Source organism: Amphiura filiformis, chromosome 1, assembly GCF_039555335.1.
Source record: "Amphiura filiformis chromosome 1, Afil_fr2py, whole genome shotgun sequence".
In the NCBI taxonomy this organism is placed as follows: Eukaryota; Metazoa; Echinodermata; class Ophiuroidea; order Amphilepidida; family Amphiuridae; genus Amphiura; species Amphiura filiformis.
In genome coordinates this window covers 83008335-83029917 of record NC_092628.1, presented here as the reverse complement: position 1 = coordinate 83029917, position 21583 = coordinate 83008335, and the positions used below count along the sequence as shown (strand labels likewise).

Below are 21583 nucleotides of genomic sequence, written 5' to 3'. Positions count from 1 at the left end.
TTGGCTGTTGCCCGTTACACGTTGTAGTTGTTGTTTGTGTTTTTTGGTATGTTTGTATTTGTTGTATACAAATGTACTATTTGTAAGGTCCTTACATGGGTTTGCCATTGTTCGGTAGATTTTGCTAAAAATAGTAATATAAAATATAACTTTTTGTTGCGTTTTTCATAATTTAAACAAACGCAATTTGTTGTAGAAAGGCAGATGTGTATGAAGCAGCGGCAAAAATGTCATCCATACTGCAGTTACTGTCCGTTTTCCTATACACAATACACAGTGCTCTTTCCCATTGACGCGTGACCTCTACAAATAGCCCTACGTTAAAAGTATGGGGATATGACTAGTTAACGTCGCTGTGTGAAAAATAACCGGCCAATATTAAAAGTACTCTTCTAAAGTTCTAGAAAATATAGTTTTTAACATGTCCTAAATTTTTAGCTAATTTAGATGTTTGGAAATATTCGTACTTTGGTGTTTTAGTTAATGTTATAGGTAATAGTACATTGCCTAGTTAACGTCGCTGTGTGAAAAATAACCAGCCAATATTAAAAGTACTCTTCTAAAATTCTAGACAATATAGTTTTGTAACATGTCCTAAATTTTTAGCTAATTTAGGTGTTTGGAGAGGGTCGCACTTTTGTGTTTTAGGAAGGATATGTAAACGACAGATAACACCAAAAATATGAAGAAATTATTTCCAAACCGTGTTAAGTCAACAATCATTATGTTGCTCATTTTCAAGAATGCTGGTTTACAAAAAAGCACGCCATTGTCTCATTTCGTTAACAAAGGTACACATACCATTGTTTCCTTTCGTTTCCTTTATAATCGGTTACCCAACTGAAGCTATAATACCAGCTTTATTGCGATATCGCACATGAAAACAGACACTTGTGCACAACCAGAGAAGATCCGATTTAATCAGTTGAGCTGTTTCAATGAGTGTTATCTTGGTTTAATAGCTTTTAATGGGGTTAAGTCCTGCAAAGGTCGAGATGAATTCTACTGTAGACATGACTGCATGATGCGCTGTTTGAAAGAAGTGCAATAAATTTGGCGAAAATTATTGTTTCCATCATGTACGTTTCACGGTTACTGAAGATATTGGTCATGCAGCTTTAAAATGTGGAAATAAAATTTATTATTGTAGCTTCCAACTATAGTGAGAAGGGCAAGAAGGTAATGGAGAGAAAACATAGTGAAATTAGGGAGAGAGGAGAAGAAAGGGAGGGAGAGAGAGAGTGAAAAGAGAAAGTGAGAGAGTTATTGCAGCAGGGAAATAGAAAAAGAATATATACCGTAACAAATACGACTATAACTATATATAGAGTGACAAAGACCGAATCTAGTGTAATTCTATAGCGCAATTTATTCGTCTCAATGGAATTAATGCACTCGAAGTCAAGAAAAATATTGGTGTTTTTTTTATCAATTTATAGAAGATGATAAGAAGAGATGTACGACGTAGCGCAATTTATTCGTCTCAATGGTATTAATGCACTCGAACTCAAGAAAAATATTGGGTTTGTTTCACAATAGAAGAAGATAAGAAGAGATGCAAGAGATACATCTTTATTCTCATTACCCTTTTATCACATCAGTGAAAGTGGGTATAGAATAGGGCGTCAAAATTTGTCGGTTGCATCATTTTGACCCCCTACCGTTTTTGAGATTGTATATGTAAAATCTTCGAACTTACATTTTACACTATTTTGTGGTGCACTCATAGAAATGACTTGTTCGCCTTGTTGGCGCAATTCAAAAGGAGTAAGTTTGGACAACTCAAAAAATAGTGTAAAAGTTGCCAAAACAAAATTCATTTCAGTTATCCGAACTTAAAAAAATGCTGAAAAAGCTGAAAAAGGTTCGTCAACTAATCAACTTTGTTGGCATTACTTAAGTTGATGTAAGTCGTTGCGTCAACTTTTTAAGTAATGCCAACTTCTGAATTCAAGTTCAGGGAACTTAGAAAAATAAACAAGGTTCAAAGAACCAATTAGTTGAGTTATTGTAACTCAACATGTAAGTTGATGTAACTCGTTCATATTAAGTTACTGGTACTTATTGTTTTGAGTTATTCCAATTTGGTACTTTGTTACTTAATTCACGTAATTGGATCATTTTCTGCACAATTAGCAGTATTCAAATATTTATTTTTGTAATCAGTGCAAAATTTTGTATACTATAGCACACCTCTAGAAAATTATGCTAACCTAGGTTTCATTTTCTGAGTTGTAACAACTCAATAAAGTAAGTGCAAATGAGTGCGACCAACGTAATGATATCGAGTCAGCGTTTAAATTGTACGCGTGTTGGCATTACTCGGAAAGTTGACGCAACGACTTACATCAACTTACTGAGTAATGCCAACGAACAATTTCTATGAGTGTGGGGAGGATTTTGGTGAAAAACACAGGGCCGGATTTACCTTTCTGGGGCCCGGTGGGCCAGGCCAAAATATGGAAGCCCCCAACCTGACCGTTTAGGAAGGCATGTGCACTCAAGTGACCAAATTATCTGCCCTCCGGGCAACTTTCAAAATGGCCTGCCAAAACTTGCTCTTTCCCTTCAGACTCGGCATGCCAAAAAACATTTCTCGTCTCTCCTCTCCGAGTGCCAATCATTGCCCCTCCCTTGCCTTCTTGGCCTGCCAAAAGTTCATTGCCCACCCCTGCTTTGCACGTGCAAAATTTTCAAGGAACCTAGTTTGCCAACCTTAAATTTTCATTGGATCTTCCTGCAGAATCTCTCTAATAGAGCCCCTTTTTATAACACAACTCACCTTAGGCAATTGAGGCTCCAGTAACTTGACGGAATAATGTGGACATATTTGTGCATATGCATTTCCCAATCTGCTCCTCATGAGCATTTCTCTTGATGCTAAAATGAATGAAAAAAATATACATGTATATAAAACATAATCCGCAGCCTCTCGTGATTATAACTCTAACTGATCAGTTAACTTGCATATTTTATTTCATTTTCTTTTTTCAGGTGATAATCGTCTTGCTCGCTACAATACTGGATCCATCTAAACCAGCCTTTTTGGTGCCGTCACCACCAGATGGTCACCTGGAACTCTACTGTCACTTTGGCTACGGCTTTTTAACGTCACTCATCTACAACCTCATCCTCGTTGTCGCCTGTTGCTACTATGCCTTCAGAGCACGCAAAGTTCCTGATAATTTTAACGAGTCAAAGTTTATTGCTGGGAGTGTTTACTCCACGCTTATTCTGTGCCTGGCTGCTTTCCCGCTTTACACAACGGCAATTGATATCATTCAAAAAGTAGCAGCCATTTCGGCGGCCATTTTGATTAATGCTTATTTGACCCTTGCTTGTTTGTATTTGCATAAATTGTACGTGATTCGGTTCATGGATGAAGATGATGGCAATGAGCATACTTCGATGGTGGGAAGAGTTGGGACCATGAACAGAACAAGGGTGCATCCGGCACCGGCAACGGTGGAAACAAATGATGGAACAAATGGGCCGAGAATGTCGTAAATTATAGATGTAAACTCGATTACTTAAGTATACAAAGAAATTGCTTGCACATTTATGTCCTACCATGACCGTGCTGTTTTCTTAAATGAAACTTTCTAGTTCAGCTATCAGCAACAAACGCACAAGATAAATAAGTAACGTATATAGGGGCCTACTCCAGTGAAATCTTATGAATCACAGGCACCCGTCACATTCTTTTTAGTTTTTATGTTTAGTTGTTCCACAATTCACAATAATATAGTATTGTAGAAATGATCTTACTGCAGATGTTCCAATTAGGAGCTAACCTGCACTGTCCCGTGTCGTTTTGGTACGATGTTTTACATTGAATCTTTATTCCCTGAAAATTTAATAGGTGTAGGCCTATATTGCACTATTATTTAAGTAGTAATAGGGCCTTCCAGGACCATTTCAAGGTCACACGCACTCATGAATATTAATGAGAAGTGGCTAATTAGCATATTAAATATGAATGAGGGCATATACATGAATTAGCATATATGAATATTAATGATGGGGCGTGGCTAATTAGTTATCTGAATATTAATGAGGAGGCATTTTGAAAAAAAAATTTGACCTTTTCAAATGGCGCTATATCCGGTTGAAATTTGAACAGGACCTTGTGACCTTTGATGAGCAAGTGAGCAGTGAAATGAGCGAATGAGCGGCGAAATGAGCGAATGAGCAGCGAAATGAGCACATGAGCAGGGCAATGAGCAAATGAGCAGGGAAATGAGTCAATGAGCAAATGAGCATTTGAAATGAGCAGCGAATGAGCAGGTTATAAAAATGCCTGTTTCACCCTGTTCTTGTCATTTGAGATCAGCTGTCGAGGAGTCGACGCATGGCTTCTATTTCAGCGTTCAAAACCCACCCTTGTCACGCGTGCGACAAACGTTTCGTTCGATCATTCAACTTGAGGAGACACATGAAAACGATGCACGGCGAAGAGGAGGAACGCTCTGAGACGGACGATTCCATTGAACCCGAAATTTCGGAGCCGGATGATTCCGAGCGGGGAAGCGCGGCATCAGGAGAAGACAGCGACGTGGAGTTGGAGGATAATGCCACGTATCGAGAATGGTTTAAACGGGCCCGAGTAGCTACTCGCGAGATGAGGGCCCAAAAATACGAAAAGTACGTCAACGAAGGTATGGCTGCAGACCTGGCTGAAGAAAAGGCCAATATGAAAACCGCATGGGCCGTTAAACGTGATTTTTTGACAGCTACGGACATTTTTGGCACATAACGTCCATTTGAAATATGACGAAACTCATCAGGATATCGTGATCGATCTCGAAGAGAAGACGGATAAAGGCATGGACGTAGGCAAGGCGGTAAAAATAACGTTGGCTAAACATCGATCTCAATTCGCCGGGCTTTTCCAACAGGACGAAGAGGATGTCGAGATGGAAAGCGATGACTAAAGCGCGTTAATCGACTGCACTTTTCTGGAAGTTGCTAATAAAAAATTTAAAAGAAGATAGAATCTACGTTTGTTTATTTCATTTTACGTGCTCATTGAGTCATTTCCATGCTCATTTTCCTGCTCATTTGCACATTTCATGCTGCTCATTTGCTCATTTCGCTGCTCATTGCACTGCTCATTTGCTCATTTACACGCTCATTTGCTCATTTCCATGCTCATTTGCTCATTTCAATGCTCATTTCCATGCTCATTTGCTCATTTCAATGCTCATTTGCTCATTTTCTTGCTCATTTGCTCATTTCCATGCTCATTTGCTCATTTCAATGCTCATTCGCTCATTTCAATGCTCATTGACTCATATCGCCGTCCCTAAATATTAACATCCCTAAATACGTCCCTAAATATGAACGCTGGTAAAAAAATCAACTTCTCGGTTCAAAATGCCGGTATTTTATTTACATTCGCTCATTCATATTCATCTGTGGCAATTAGCCGCGTCCTCATGATTTTTTTTTTTTTTTTGACAATTTTTTTGAATTTTTTTTTTTTGCAATTTTTTTTTTTTGACAATTTTTTTTTCGAATTTTTTTTCAAATTTTTTTTTTTTATGATTTTTCTTTTGAATTTTTTTTTCAAATTTTTTTTTTTTTTGTCCGAAATTTTTTTTTTCGAAAATTTTTTTGAAATTTTTTTTCAAAAATTTTTTTTCAAATTTTTTTTTTTCGAAAATTTTTGGAATTTTTTTTGAAATTTTTTTTGAAATTTTTTTTCGAAATTTTTTTTGAGAATTTTTTTGAAATTTTTTCAAATTTTTTTTTCAAAATTTGTTTTTGGAATTTTTTTTTTTAACGATTAGCCACGCTCACCTCATTAATATTCATATATGCTAATTAGACATGCCCCTCATTCATATTTATATATGCTAATTAGCCACTTCCCCTCATTAATATTCATGAGTGCGTGTGACCTTGAAATGGTCCTGGAAGGCCCTATTACTACTTATTTAATTCAACAAGATCAAAGTTGACGTTAGTAGTGAGCCTATGACTGTATGAAATTGACTTTTTAACACGGGGTCTCATGACATGGAAAGATAACGTTATGATCGGATTTGCCAATAAACAACAGTGAAAGAATAACGAGAGTCGTAAGCCGAGATGCAAATGGCGTATTGACCATGCAGTGTCGACACCCTGTATTATTGGTGAGCGACGGGCGATTGGTATTTCACCGAACCCAAGAAAAGGAGTCCTATCTGACTGGCTAGAAATCGATCGCTAGATCGCTCAGTGGTGAAGTACAAACTCAAAATGGAGATATGTATTCAATTCGATTGAAATCGATATTCTATTATTGACGCAGATAAAGAAAGTGGCATAGTGTGTCGATATGTACATTGTGTTCCTTTATATAATTGTAATTCTCAAACAGTTGAATATATCACAATTTTGATAAACGATTTCAAAATCGTTATGGATGAAATGCAGTAAAAAATATCCACAGCAAACAGCAATCCCCGCTAATTAGTGTATTGCATTTCCAGTTAGTGTATTGGAAACAAAACCTGGGTTTTACCTGACAACAAATCGAATTTTCTTGTAATGGCAATATCATATGGGATACTGATCATGCGCAAATCGTAAAAAACGTAGAATAGAAACTCTGTGGCAGGCTCTGTGGTATCTCATATCGTGTAAATCAAAATGGTATGCTTAGCCTGAGTCGCTAGGCATATCTCGAACAAAATCGCTATGCGTAGCTGTTGAAAAACGAGAGGATTCGCCGTACTATCACGGCAATTTTTGACACGAAGATATAGGGATGATGACGCTGTGCCATGTGTTCAATCTGTCAAACTACGTAAATTTAGTAGTGTGTACGATTCCAGTACTATATGTCTAGTTTAAAGATGCCATTGACATCCATGAGCCTTAATATCCCCCACCTTTTCGCCAATGTTCCTTTTCACCATCAAATGTTATAGAGTTATCATTCAGTAGGGCTGTCGGGAAACTGTTTGGTTTGGGTTTTGTACGTACGCCAAAATGTGTCCAAAGTGGCTATTTAGTAACAGTACTAATATATCCGAGCTATATATTTTATGCGGGACAACAACATGAACAATGAAACTTTCAAGTTCACATTTTAGCTCTCATTAATACACTCCTCAAAGTAATTAAAGGATCAAAAAAATTAATCCAGATTATCATGATTATTTTGACCATACTTGTACCTAATCGAAATATCTTTTTGTACCATGTGGCCGGCCTTGTCCATGCTCTACTAAACACTGTAAAGTCTCATCATGACCGACCGTTTCATCTTGAAAGATATTTTTGTTTTCAACAAAAAATTTTTATCCTATGACAGGTGCTTGAAAACTAAGAGCAACTCGTTCGACAAGAGTGAAAACAACGAGTCATTATTTACGAGTGATGAATGGGCACATTATACAAAGTTCTATTATTTTGTGTCTATTAACTAAATTATTGTGAATAATCGAAAACAAAAGCATATATTAATTATCGAGAACAAAATGTGTAAATCCACGCTTTGTAACTCATCATAATGTTAACTTTCCATATTATGGGGCTTCGTGCAAAACTGATTCTGGGAGTGGTTGGGCGGTCTCAATGGTATGTGCGGGGTGCGTGTACGGGCCTGTGGGGTGTACATGTTTGGTCGGGGAGAGGGGGTGTGTGGGGGGTGTAATTTATATGCATGTGAATAAGTAAACTACAAACCAGCAATGACTCCAATCAGGGTCTGTGTTCCAATGGGGCAAATTACCTCTGGGGCCAACTCAACTGCATGCAGCGTATGCGTCCTCTATTTTACCCTTTGCTTAAATGTATTGTTTCTGTTTCTTTCGATGGATTTCAAGGTGAGGAGTAGGTAATTGGATCTATTTCATTTTCAGTTTACACTTTTAAAGTGTCCAAAGGCGAAACAATCAGCAAAAATTAGTTCAAAATCAAATATCTTCAATTTGAGAGCTCATTGGAGAATTCCGTTATTTTTCATTCATTTAATTAAATTTCCAAGGAAAGAAAAAAGCAAGGTACACCAACTTGATGTGGGGAAACAAGTAAAATGCAGACTAGACAGTATACAGGGGGACAAAAACAGCAAATGTAGGCCGAAGAAGTAGGCAAAGTTCGATAGCCAAAATTCATGAAAATGACCAGTTCCAAGGCCCACAGAAGTAAGTGCTGAACCTGCAAAAACAACAAGGATCAATGGTAATACAAAACTGCACTAGAACAAGTGATGAAAATCACTGTGCATATAAACAGACACGCTAAACCAAACATCCAGAGTAGGCACAAAACAGGCAAAGTTCGATGGCCAAAAATTGCCAATTCCAGAGCCCACAAAAGTGTCTGGAAAACAGTACACTGGAAGTGATGAAAATCACTGTGTACATAGCAGTCAAACACTAAACAGACAAAAAACAACCGACAGATAAACTGCTCTTCTTCAGGGACAGACAACAAAATATAAAGCAAACAACAAGAACTACATGCTGTAGTTTAAAAACAAATTCAAGTCAAAAATTGAAGGCAAGTTCAAATTTAAATAAGTAGCAAACAAAGACAGCAAACTCAGAGCAAAATAAGTTGTGTCTTCTCTCATTGAGAGCAAATTCACTACGAATTTCCAAGCTTTTTCTAGTCACATTGGCAACTGGAATTGCAGTCGTCCTCAGAACTTGGAAATGCAGACATTTCTTCTTGTATTTTAAAGTTACTCCAGGGGATGTGCACTAGGCCTATAGTCCAATCTCTTTCTGAACTTTGTATTGTGGATTTGGTTCTTAAGAAACTTCAGGAACATAATACCAGTGTTGTAGTCGAGTCCTCATCATCCGAGTCCGAGTCCTTGGTGTCCGAGTCCAAGTCCGAGTCTGAGTCCCTGCCAATTTCTGATGTCCGAGTCCGAGTCCTCAATGTTCGAGTCCGAGTCCGAGTCCGAGTCCTTATGTATCAAATTCAAGCCGGGGTTTTCACCAATACTTTGTCAACTTAGGCCTATACTTATATTATTTTCTTGTAAATACATAATTTGCTCGTCCCACCTAGCATGCCTAGTATTGTTTGGGGGCTGCAATAATTATGTGGAGCCCGGGGAGGGGTGAAATTATGTTTCAGTATCCCTCTCGGTCTGCCAAAAATCGCTTGTCCCCCCTCCCGGCTTGCCAAAAATCTTTGCACCCCATTTGCACATGCCATTTTTTTGGATTCCAATTTACAAACCTTAATGGTTTAGATTATGTTGCGAGCACAGCGAGCAGGGAAATTTGCATATGTAAGCGTTTCCGTACCGTACTGTTTTCTAAGCCTTTTAATAGAGCGTTTTATTTGAAAGGAGCCCCGGCCCCCGTATGTGCCAAAAATTCTCGGTTTGCCAAAAATGGCTTCCACCCTCCCTTTCGATCGGCCAAAAAATTCTTACCCCCAATTTTACCTTCCCCCAATGCTCATAATTTAGGTAGCATACCTTGGAAACAGAATAATCACAGACTCACAGTAACTTATTAGACTTGTGTTTTAAAGAGAGCAAAAGATGCATTATGACAATAAAAATATGACGTCAGTACCAAACGTCAGGTGCTAAATGAAGGGGTGTTGGATCTGGCTGTAGGCCTATGCAGTATTATTCCGGGGGTGGGGTGGTCACTCACATGTAGGCCTAAAAGTGGTACGGGTATGGTATGTGCGGCGGTCAAGGGTCCATTGTTCAAGCTCTCCGGCAGTTCCTTAAGACCCACATTGTATCATGCTCCAGTTCAATGTTGAAATTTCAGTTCATCAAGCCCCTTATTTTGCCCACTAATCAGTTCTTAGTTCCCAAAGTTCGGCGCCACACACCCCTACCAAAATTTAACTTGAGTGCCCCATCCCAGGGTATTATTATTCATGTAGGCTACATTCTAGACTTGCATTTAACAAAGCAGTCATGTCAAAACAAATTAATTATGATTAAAAGGGTATTTCGTGATCCACAGCCTCATCCCCCCACTTTTCTAAAAGTTGAGATTTTTATACCACTGGATACCTCTGGCTACATAATGTTTCATGTACCAAAAATTTCTTGCAGATTAATTCGTTTAGCAAAAATATCACCACATTGTCTATGGAGCAGTGTAATACACATAATCATGCATAACTCGCAAACGCAAAATCGGAATCAACTGAAATTTTGGGAATAAGCTTTTTCGTGGATATCTACTGATAAATGCCATAAAAGAGGATGCTAGGATCACGAAATCCTCCTTTAAATACCATTTATAAAGATATAACTTTTTTGTTGTACTTTTATTTACAAACTGAATTTATTTGCATGCAAAATTACTTAAAGTAATTACGTGATGTGATCATTGATCAAGCAAGGAAGTTTACAATGAAAGACCTACAAAGACCCTATTTTGCCGGACTCGAGTAGGACTCGGAGCCGAGTCCCCGAGTCCGAGTCCTTAGCTCCCGAGTCCAAGTCCGAGTCCGAGTCCTTGAAAAAAGGACTCGAGTCCGGACTCGAGTCCGAGTCCTCCAACACTGCATAATACATGTAATAACATTTTTGTAATTCAAAGAATTGAGCATAAGTTTCTGAAAGAGATTGTGAACTATTGGCCGTGTAAAATACACATTTCGCCGTGGAATCCTATATCACGTCCATATTTGGACTGCATTTATATGTGTGGGGGTGTGTGTGTCTTGTAGAAGGCGTGTTTCTGGGGATGTGTATAAATTGTATGTGGGGACTTTTGTACGTTGTGTACTATGGAGACCTCATTCCATTTGGAGGTACTTTTTATATCCCACACAAGAAACTGAAGCTAATTAGAGAATAAAAGATAGGATTTTGCCTTGTACCTTTCCAATATCGTGTCATAATAGATGGGCTGGCTGGCATCCACTATGATAAAAAATATTATCGCCTGACTACGGCACTGATATTACACTCTTATTGCAAATAAGGGTATTTCGTGATCCACAGCCTCATCCCCCCACTTTTCTAAAAGTTGAGATTTTTATACCACTGGATACCTCTGGCTACATAATGTTTCATGTACCAAAAATTTCTTGCAGATTAATTCGTTTAGCAAAAATATCACCACATTGTCTATGGAGCAGTGTAATACACATAATCATGCATAACTCGCAAACGCAAAATCGGAATCAACTGAAATTTTGGGAATAAGCTTTTTTCGTGGATATCTACTGATAAATGCCATAAAAAGAGGATGCTAGGATCACGAAATCCTCCTTTAAATACCATTTATAAAGATATAACTGAAAGCAATCTTGCTTTTTTGTTGTACTTTTATTTACAAACTGAATTTATTTGCATGCAAAATTACTTAAAGTAATTACGTGATGTGATCATTGATCAAGCAAGGAAGTTTACAATGAAAGACCTACAAAGACCCTATTTTGCCGGACTCGAGGAGGACTCGGAGCCGAGTCCCCGAGTCCGAGTCCTTAGCTCCCGAGTCCAAGTCCGAGTCCGAGTCCTTGAAAAAGGACTCGAGTCCGACTCGAGTCCGAGTCCTCCAACACTGCATAATACATGTAATAACATTTTTGTAATTCAAAGAATTGAGCATAAGTTTCTGAAAGAGATTGTGAACTATTGGCCGTGTAAAATACACCATTTCGCCGTGGAATCCTATATCACGTCCATATTTGGACTGCATTTATATGTGTGGGGGTGTGTGTGTCTTGTAGAAGGCGTGTTTCTGGGGATGTGTATAAATTGTATGTGGGGACTTTTGTACGTTGTGTACTATGGAGACCTCATTCCATTTGGAGGTACTTTTTATATCCCACACAAGAAACTGAAGCTAATTAGAGAATAAAAGATAGGATTTTGCCTTGTACCTATCCAATATCGTGTCATAATAGATGGGCTGGCTGGCATCCACTATGATAAAAAAATATTAGCCAGCATATATATTATGATACAATATTGGATAGGCACAGTGGATAGACGACCTATAATTTCACACGGACGGCTTACTCCATTCCATAGCGTAAGACAAACACTTATGACATTGACAGCTGTCCATAATAATGAACCAAAATAACATTATCCTGCCTTCAAAAATGTCCCCAAGGTATAACTATAAAATACATTTTTTCGGGGGCACTGTGAATTCAACAGTCCTCTGAATTCACAGACATGCCTGTTCAATCACATACTCTTACTGCATCATAGATAGTTTTGTTCACAGGGGGTAGATTTAATTGCTTACCATTTCTATAAAAAACAAAAATAAAAATTCATTTGTGTATATTAAGTTTTTGGAACAATTCTGATTTATTGCAGCATTTGCTGTGCTTAAAAATGCAGATAGAAATTAGAATTTCAATTTGTACAGATGAACTTGAAGCAAATAATCATATTTACTGAAGCAAATAATCATATCAATAAATGTACTCACAAGTGTGCAATATTGCATTATTTGCTGTTGAGGTGGAAGAGTATGTGATGTCACAAGAGTGGGTTATGAGATTTTACAGAGGAGTGTGAATTCAGTGTCCTCAAACTGATAGGGGTGTGTGTGTTGGTGGAGTGGTGTGTGGGGTGGGGGTGTTTCTGTGGGTATGTGCTTTATGCACACAAGTCTGATCATTCTGATTTTTTGTCAAGTAGACTTCTGAAACATGATGTTATAAATTCTTGAACCCCAATGTTAACACCAATTATAAAATTATATACAAATACACATAACTGCACAGTGCACATAGTTCACAATTGAAACATTTCATAGTTAGTAGCTTATTCAAAGTTAAAATGTTTTATTATGTATTCAAATATTCTTTTTTTCTCATAACTAGTACAAGTATGAAGTTAATGAACACAGGTATCTTGAATCATTTTAAGATACAATTTTCACTGGAATTCGAAATGTGTAAAAACAATATGCAGACATTTAAAAAACAACTTCTGGAAATAACATTCACTTTCAAGTGTCATGTATCCAGTGTAAATTATGAAAAAAAAACGTCTGCCCAACATGAATAAAAATTTCCTAAAATTGTTGCTTTCTGTATAATTTGTTGCCACCTTTATGAAATTGCTTTCAAATTTAAGTAAATAGTGTAAACAAATTTGATGTATCTAAATATTAAATGTGACAAATTTCATCGAAAGGTATCCAGTGTCGGCAAGACTATATCCAAAATAATGATTAAAGTTTGCAATTGTATTAAGGAAAATAATAAGAAAATTATTATGGTAGTCATTTTATTTTGTTTTAAACCTGTAAGTGATATATTAAACTTTAGGTATACAAAATAGCTGAGGTCAACATGATTTATTTACCCAATCACACCATCCCAGCAAACACATTTTGTAACATTTTGAAAACGTTTTGAAGAATATTTTCAAGACATTTTCAAAAGTTGCCGCAAACATTGCAAAACACTAAACAGCATTATTTTAAGTGTTGACAATCTTTTTAAAATGTTTACAGACAAATATTTTACAATAAGATTTTGAAAACATTTTAAACACATACTTTTGATATATCATGTTTTAAAATGTTTTCCTAATCTTTAAGTTATTTAAACATTTTGTAACTTTTTGAAAAATGTTTCATATGATACTTGGTGTTTGCTGAGATTCTGTAATGACAATTGATATAAAGTATACTCCAGCCCAATCGAAGACCCCTGCTGTCACAAGGTGTAAAGGAACATAGTGAATCCGAATCTGGTTTACATTGTGCCAGCGGTTAATTAAGTAAGAATATATATAGTTGCATTTGTCCATTATACAGACTCAACATATCTTGGCTTACATACATATTTCACCAGACTTTATTGTCGCTGCAGGGACACAGCCATTATTAACAGTGCACCCACTCTGTAACCAATTACCAATCTCCATCAGACAGTCAATTAGCATCTATATTTTCAAATCTAATCCCGAGACTCATTTGTACCCAAATTGTGTTTTTCATTGTATTCTTTCTTTGTTAAGTGATTTGTTCAGTTTTATAAAAGCGCTGTATGCGTAATGTATAAACTGACTTTTCCCTTTAGCTGAACAACCACTTACACTTGATTTGATTGTGTAAGACAGATAGGTATGTCAGTAGACACTACTATACCTGATTAAACACTAAAATTAAATCAAACCACACTCAGTCTAAGTCAGTCAATTGTAGCCTCGGGTATATTACCTTTACTTACAAGGGGGGTTATAACTTGGAGTATAAATAAACAAAGTAATTTTTATCCACAAACATGGTGACACAAGAAGTCAAACTTTTCAGATTAAATTAGGTCCCTTTTTTGGTTGTGCTACAATGCCTTTTTTAAACATATGTCCCATCACATCAAAACCGACCACTTCACGGCAGAAATGAAAATGGAGATTTAAACCTAGGATAAACTGCTGTTTTTTAGCTTTAAAATGACACCTTATTTGTTCTATGAGGCAAAACAAGCTCAAATTTCTTTTTTTTTCTTCTTTATATTTTCTCATCTTCTTTCATTGTTATCTGCTAATAAAGCCAGCCGCAAAGCGGTCGGTTTTGATATGATGGGTCAGGGTCACATATTATAAAGCTGCACAGTACTCCTCCTTTCCAAGACTCAAAATGTTATGTACACATGACCTTCATCTGACCCTGGCATCTAAAATACTTGTAACTGAAATGCCTCTCTATTATATATGGCAGTCTAAATGAAAAATAAAAAGTAAGTTCAGATAAAAATACTTGGAGACATGGCCTATTTTGGAGCAACAAGTTTCCTACATGAAGATCAAAAGGTCAAAGGTTGCCAGCTGCAGCACTTAATCCCTTCTATACTTTGTTCAACCTGTAGGTAACAAGCAACATTATGGATTTATATCGGTGTGTATGCAATAGGGAGTACTTTGTGTAATGCACTTTGTGTAATGTGCAACTGGGGCATGCCTATGTTCTATGAAGTTACCAAAGTGTAAAAATCCAAATAATTTTTGCCACTATAGGTTGAATTAAGTATAGAGTACTGGATGGAGTATTTACAGTCTCAAGTGCATGTATGTCTAGATTGGTGGTGGTAATGTTTTAATCTGATCCATACACTCATCATAATTACTGGCAAAGTCATCTTGTCTCTTCACTAGTACACAGCATGATGTTCTCTTACATCCAAAGGCAGAACCAAGATCCTGAAGAAATGGAGGAGTAAAAAAAACAAATGTTATGGGCATTTGCAAATAACATAAAGGCAGAAAAAAACCAAAATGTGACCTAACCCCTGAAGGCTATAAAAGACTACAGCACAATGTGAATACAAGTGCAAGCATAACACGTAACCGGATTGTGCAATCATTTGAGAACTCCTATCAACACAAAAATGCTGGCCAAGCCAGTACAACCCTCATTGTTTGTTATTGCCGGTATATCGTCATCCGTCCTTCCTTCTTTCCATCCACTTTGCCAAAAAGCAGAAAGGGCATCTGGGTTAAAGGTAGGCAAGGTAAACAGTAAGCCACTTAGCTCAAATGAAAATAAAAGTAAACACAGAGATGCCACTTGGTGTTGTCAAAATTTCCTGAAAAACCATGGAAAATCCTGAAAATGCACCTTAGCTTATTCTTTTGCACAGGAAAGGTATAGCAAAAATTTCCTGAAATCTGTAAATTTTCTTACAAATTTCCTGAAATCTGGAAAATTTCCTGAAAAGTGGCATCTCTGGTAAACATCCATTTTTGGTCAACTTTTTGGGTTTTTTTAAGGGCATTCTGGGGTAGGTGTGATCCTGTGTAAAATTTGTTTCTGGTTATGGTTCACATCTGGCACACAGGTGATTTCTATAGAAGAAAAATAATATCCAAATTTGGTTGTGCTTAAGATACATGCACCCCACCTTTAGTAGAGTATTTGACAACTCAAATTACCTTTTTCGATGGCACATATGCATATGGTATTTCTAATTCCTCACAGACAGCAGGCAGATGACAGACAACTTCTATTGGGGTTACATCACCTGCAATTACTACAAACCTGAAAGAAAAGAAAACATTCATACCATCAATACCATTATAGTGCCCAAATTACTACTTTTACTAGTGCCCAAATCATTAGATATCTTGATCCAAACCAATTTGAACTGCTAATATTGCATAAATTGCATATATAATATATAATACAAAAGACAGTTATGTCTATCCAGCTCCAGTAGTGACACCTCATCAATTTTTCTTGGACCTTTGGATGCATCGAAATAGGTATCATTCTACTTTGATAAATCAATTTTTGGCTTCTACCTTTAAAAGCCTGTAAGCTACAAAATGTACATTGATACCGATGCCACCCAGAGGGGGCTTAAAGGCATTCCTACAATGCACTATGATTGGGAAATTTGATCAATAATATAACCTAATTTTAAAGGCAAAGTCCCCATTGCCACACACACAAAATAGTAATTTTAAATTTGCAGCCAACTAGCTAATAGTCGAGACTTATGATATAAAATTGGATTTTCTTATAGAAAACATTCATATTGTCCCACTGCATTAATTTTATTCATAAGTCTCAATGTTTTGAATGTTAAATAAAAGGGTGAAAACATCAGATATTTTGCACACGATCCCAATGCAAGGTATGGTCAACTGTGCCACAGGTGCACAAAAGGCAGACATACATGTACCAAGGTCAGAAGAAACCATTGGTTTCTCGCTAACAGGTGCTGGATTATATACTTCAAAAAATATTTCCAACTCCATCCCCCCCATGTCAAAAAGAAATCTACACCACTGCATATTACATGTATGCATAACATGAAATGAGTAAATAAAGCAACTTACCCTTTCTCTCCTTTGCGAAGATACTTCTGAACTTCTTTGATTCCAGTTCTTAATGATTTATTGGATGAAGCTGAAATGGAGAAAAAAACCCACAAGATTATTTATAACATGAAAGCCATGTTTGATTTTACTTTTTTCCAAACCTGATTTTTTGACATACATGTATTTGTAACGTTTACAGTTACACATAATGTATGTCCCAACTTACACCTATGGAATCAGCTAAATTTGTTATGTGTGTATGGCAACAGAGCAATTTTGACTTAAAAACTCATAATTGGTAGCATCACTAGCATGTCATAAGTTGGGTACCGGTATGCAAAAAGGGTGGAGGGATTACACTTTTCTGAAAATTGTGATACAAATTTATTTGGCTTTCCGTAACCCCATATCCTACAGCAGTGGTTGATACCTCATTTTAAGCCTAAATTTGATAGGGGAGATTGGGGTTAGTTGGAACGCGGGTAAGTTGAAACATTGTATTTTTTCTGACACAAAAATTAATTTGGTAAAATACTGGCACCTAGTAATAGGTATTAGTAAGGGTCATCCACCAAATTAGCAACAGCACTGATACCCCACCAGTGTTGGCTTGGGAAAGGAATATCTGTTTTTTGACTTACTGACTAATTTTTGTGCCCCTCAGAAAAGATGCGTTATCTCCATGTTGTTTGAAGATTCAGGGGATTATTTTTTGAGTATCATAAACACTAGTAGTAAGTCCCAGAATAATGTTAAATAAAAGTTTTATTGTATTTCTTCTTTTGTGTAATGAACTTTGAAATGTAAAAATAGGCATCGGGGTTAGTTGAAACTTTTGAGGTGGGGTAAGTTGACACATGAAAATCGCATAGAAAAATATGGTTAAAAATTTGACTTTTTAAACATTTGTAACATGTTTACCATTTCTTCAATATTGCTTTAATATGGTTAAAAGCAATAATACAAGCAAAAAGTGCACACAGAAAGTACATTTTATAATATTTTAGGCTTCTCATATTTTGGTCCATGGTGACACTCGTCACCTTGTGTCCAAAGTATTGACCCGCACTCCCACATATATATTTATTCATTTTTTTACACTGTTTGTATGTTAAAGGGTGCCTTCAAGGGAAGTATAACCCTAACAACATAATAATAATTATTTTGAAATTTTTACAAGCCGTGTTTCAACTAACCCCACCCTATGTTTCAACTTACCCCAGGGGTGGGGTTAGTTGAAACACTTTTTTTCAAATTTTCAAATTGGATTATATGAATAATCATAAGCAGGTCCAATAAAGTTTAAGGCTGTATTTGTAGCATGTATGTATATGTTTATACTGATACATTAGTGTTTCTTGAAAGTAATTGGTTTGCGTTAAAAAGACGATTTTGTGAAAAATGTTTCAACTAACCCCAATCTCCCCTACTCTTTCAGTCTACTAAAGCATAAAATTATACATTATTCAGTAAAAAAAATCACATCAGTTGAAATGAAAAATGCCTGGGGTGGAGGAAGCAGGCGGATGTGGAGCAGGCGGATGCGGGAGTGTGCAATATGGCCTTTTTGAAAATTCATGTATCAGCATGTCAAAACTACTGGTTACATTTTCAATTTTCAAACCCCCTAACCCCCCCCCCCCTCGTCATGGCCGTCTGTTCATGCAAGGCCGTCGGTAGACTGAAGACCTTGGTGAAAAAAAAAACTGGGTTAACAATAGACTATTTTTTACCCAGGGTGACAGAAAAAAGGGGAGAATTGTAAAAAAATTGTGAAAAAATTTTGTGTTTTATGTTCAACATTACCAACCGCCTATTATCCTTTTTTATTTTTATTTTGCTCTTCACTTTTGAAACCATGCAAAACATTTTTGGGTCAACAAATCACAGCTTCCGCCAGTACATTTGCACGTTGTAGCCCCCCGTTCCAAAATCCTGGCTACGACACTGGAATGACTGGATGTATTGACAACTATGCATCTGCGTCGTCTGCATGGTTTACATTCGCGAGGACAGCTACAGCTAAACTGCCCGAGCGAAGTAAACCAAACAGACGCGACAGACGCGAGTTGTTAATCGATGATGAACAACGGCAAAACATGATCGAATCGCTTTCAACAACGAAAACAAAATAAAGATCGTCTAATTCACACGATTATTTCATAGGAAAGACCCGTTTAGTCATTGCCACTAAAAATACAAGAAGATCGATGCTTTCCTGTTGATAGCATCAAAAGAACTACAGAATAAAAGGGCAATATTTAGCCGCTTCCTCCAAAATAATGAAAACAATGTGTAGCGCACACAAGTTCCAGGTATGGCAAATTTCTGACGCCAGTATCGCGTGATACGCGCTTCCATTAACTTGCGTTCACGATACGCTACTGGAAAAGTGTGGATTCATAACGGATTAGAGTTGTTGGACAAACACATGAATAGGCCTGGCCTGCTGTACTGTTTGAGAGTTGACTCCTATGGACTCAGATGCAACTTTAAACACAGTTTAAAACAGTCTCTTTTTTTACATAATGAACCATTGTGACTGAACGCAATGACGTGTGACGCTATAATTTGTTCCATAGGTGTAAAACAAATAAGGCTACACATGTCTTTTTACAAGTTTGCATTTATTTTAAAAAGTATTTAGGGGGGAACTTAGAAGTTGTGCACCCTGTATTATAGGGGCAAGGAATCCAAATACTTTACTGAAAGAAATTTCAGTGATTCAACACAAGGGGTTCATTATATTATGTTAAGAAATGAGGTACATTCTAGCGGTACTACATGTACCTCTTTTCTTATCATAAATAACATACCGCTTGTCTTGAGTCACTGAAATTCCAGTGTAGTAACTGGATTCCTTACCCAATACCCCTATAATATAACTTTTGTTACCAGTCAGTGTGTTATTATTTTTTGAGAAAAATGCAAAAATAGTTACAAATTTATCAAGGGGTGTTGTATGTCACTAAATGTATGGATGGGTCATCACTCATCAATAATAAATCAATACCAATGCAATAATAAATCCCGGAGTCACTTGCAAGGTTTTTGCAAATTTATTTCATTTTCAATGAAAAATCTGATAAAACAAGAGGCTGTTTTGAGCACGATAGCCGGCGTAACGCCCGGGGGGGGGGCACTTCAATTTGAAATGGATATAGGTGTAGGGCTGGCGCTTTCGCACTAAGGGGCATTCGTGAGAGCAACATGTAAAAAATATGGGGTCATTGGGTGAGAGCATGATTTTTGGCATTCGGTGAGAGCAAAATGTAAAAAATATGGGGTCATTGGGTGAGAACATGACCTTTTTTTTAAATGGAATCTTTGGGTGAGAACCAAAACAGCGCCACAAAAACCTCGAAAATCGAATTTCTACATCTAAATGGCTTCAAATTTCTTAATTTTTTCAAAACAAGTAACAAAATCAGTGATAAATGAAAGTTGCTGTTCAAATTGAACTTGTAAGGGTCTTTGGGTGACAGATCAAATGGAAAAATAGGGGTCTTGGTGACAGAGCTGGCTTGGAGCGAAGCATGTGTTAAGTAAAAAATATGGGGTCTTTGGGTGACAGCGATGCTGAAAAAGGGGTCTTAACAGCCCTACATACGCGTCACCTCCAAAGTAAAAGTTGGGGCGTAACGATAGCGAGTCCCTGGCCCCGATCTCGAAACAATTTAAAATGGCGGAATAAAATGACCGCGTGCATAGCAGTTGAAGGACTGGTGGATCAAACCTACATCCAGGGCCTGTGAAAATCATAATTTTGTAGTTGTGACGTAGACTTCATAGGGCCGTATTTCTCTTCAAAATATCTCATTTGCAAGGATTTTGAAAATAAAGGGAATCAGATGATGACGTTTCCAATGTAGGAAAGGATACATTGGACCTGAAATTTGTAAGTGAATTTGTGCTACACGATTTACGCAAGGTTACAGTACAACTTTGTGGAAAGCAGTATTCGTTTATAAGAAATGTCAGTATGATTATGATAACACTGACACTGTTACAGTCGATGTCTGTGCTGACGAAACAAAATAAATGGACGCTTGAGCCTTAGCCTTGGCCGGCAGCCGGGCAACTAAACTGATTATTAGTTGAAGAATAACTACTGTATACTGTCATAACTCCAGTCACTCAATCGTCACCAATTTTCAATGAGGATAGCATGATAGACTTTCGATCAAATTTAAACCAACAAACAAACAATAGCATGAATAGTCACTAGTAGTAGTACACTACGCATAGACTCGCTGAGTCTCATGGACGCCGTTCCTATGTCCATCATAACTACGCACCTTTTTTGATAGTTTTGTAAATACGTTTTGTGAGTTTCTTTGATGCAAGTGGATTTGCAATTGAATTGAGCAGCTCTAATTGCTGTTCATACGTAATTCCTCCATCCGTGGTTTCTTCTGCTGTTTCTCCTTGATCTTTTTTCGGTGTCTTGCCCATTGTTGACACTGTCTATGAAAATTACAATATGAAGTTGAAGGATTTCTCTTCTGAGCAAAATGCTGTTTAGACACGAATGATCGTACACGAGGTCTGCACACGTTTGTTTACTTCGCCGGCTGATGTAGAGACGGACGTATCGATATTTTACTATCGGTAAACGATGCTCGGTATAAAGTTATACTTTACTACATGTATTGATTGATTGAGTGATTGATTGGGTGATTGAGTGAGTGACTGATTGAGTGATTGATTGAGTGAGTGATTGGTGGTGAGTGAGTGAGTGAGTGAGTGAGTGAGTGAGTGAGTGAGTGAGTGAGTGAGTGAGTGAGTGAGTGAGTGAGTGAGTGAGTGAGTGAGTGAGTGAGTGAGTGAGTGAGTGAGTGAGTGAGTGAG

General features: G+C 37.1%; 3 protein-coding genes across 5 annotated transcripts in view; 1 reads left to right on the top strand and 2 right to left on the bottom strand.

The window, feature by feature from the left end:
* LOC140168613 (metabotropic glutamate receptor-like) overlaps nt 1-3565 on the top strand; it is a 52063-nt gene extending 48498 nt beyond the window's left edge. Inside the window, exon 2 of the mRNA XM_072192020.1 lies at nt 2995-3565. Coding sequence (XP_072048121.1) covers nt 2995-3507 — 513 coding nt within the window. The 3' untranslated portion in view covers nt 3508-3565. The remainder of the gene's footprint in view (nt 1-2994) is intronic.
* LOC140154929 (palmitoyltransferase ZDHHC16-like) overlaps nt 1-21583 on the bottom strand; it is a 191682-nt gene that overhangs the window by 69177 nt on the left and 100922 nt on the right. The gene's annotated exons all lie outside the window — the stretch shown is intronic.
* Nucleotides 14453-21308, bottom strand: LOC140154910 (H/ACA ribonucleoprotein complex subunit 2-like protein). Its single transcript, XM_072177574.1, has 4 exons — nt 21031-21308; nt 16751-16820; nt 15842-15947; nt 14453-15109 (listed from the first exon to the last, which is right to left on the bottom strand). The coding sequence occupies exons 1-4, from the start codon at nt 21185-21187 to the stop codon at nt 14984-14986; spliced, it is 459 nt and encodes a 152-aa protein (XP_072033675.1). The 5' UTR covers nt 21188-21308; the 3' UTR covers nt 14453-14983.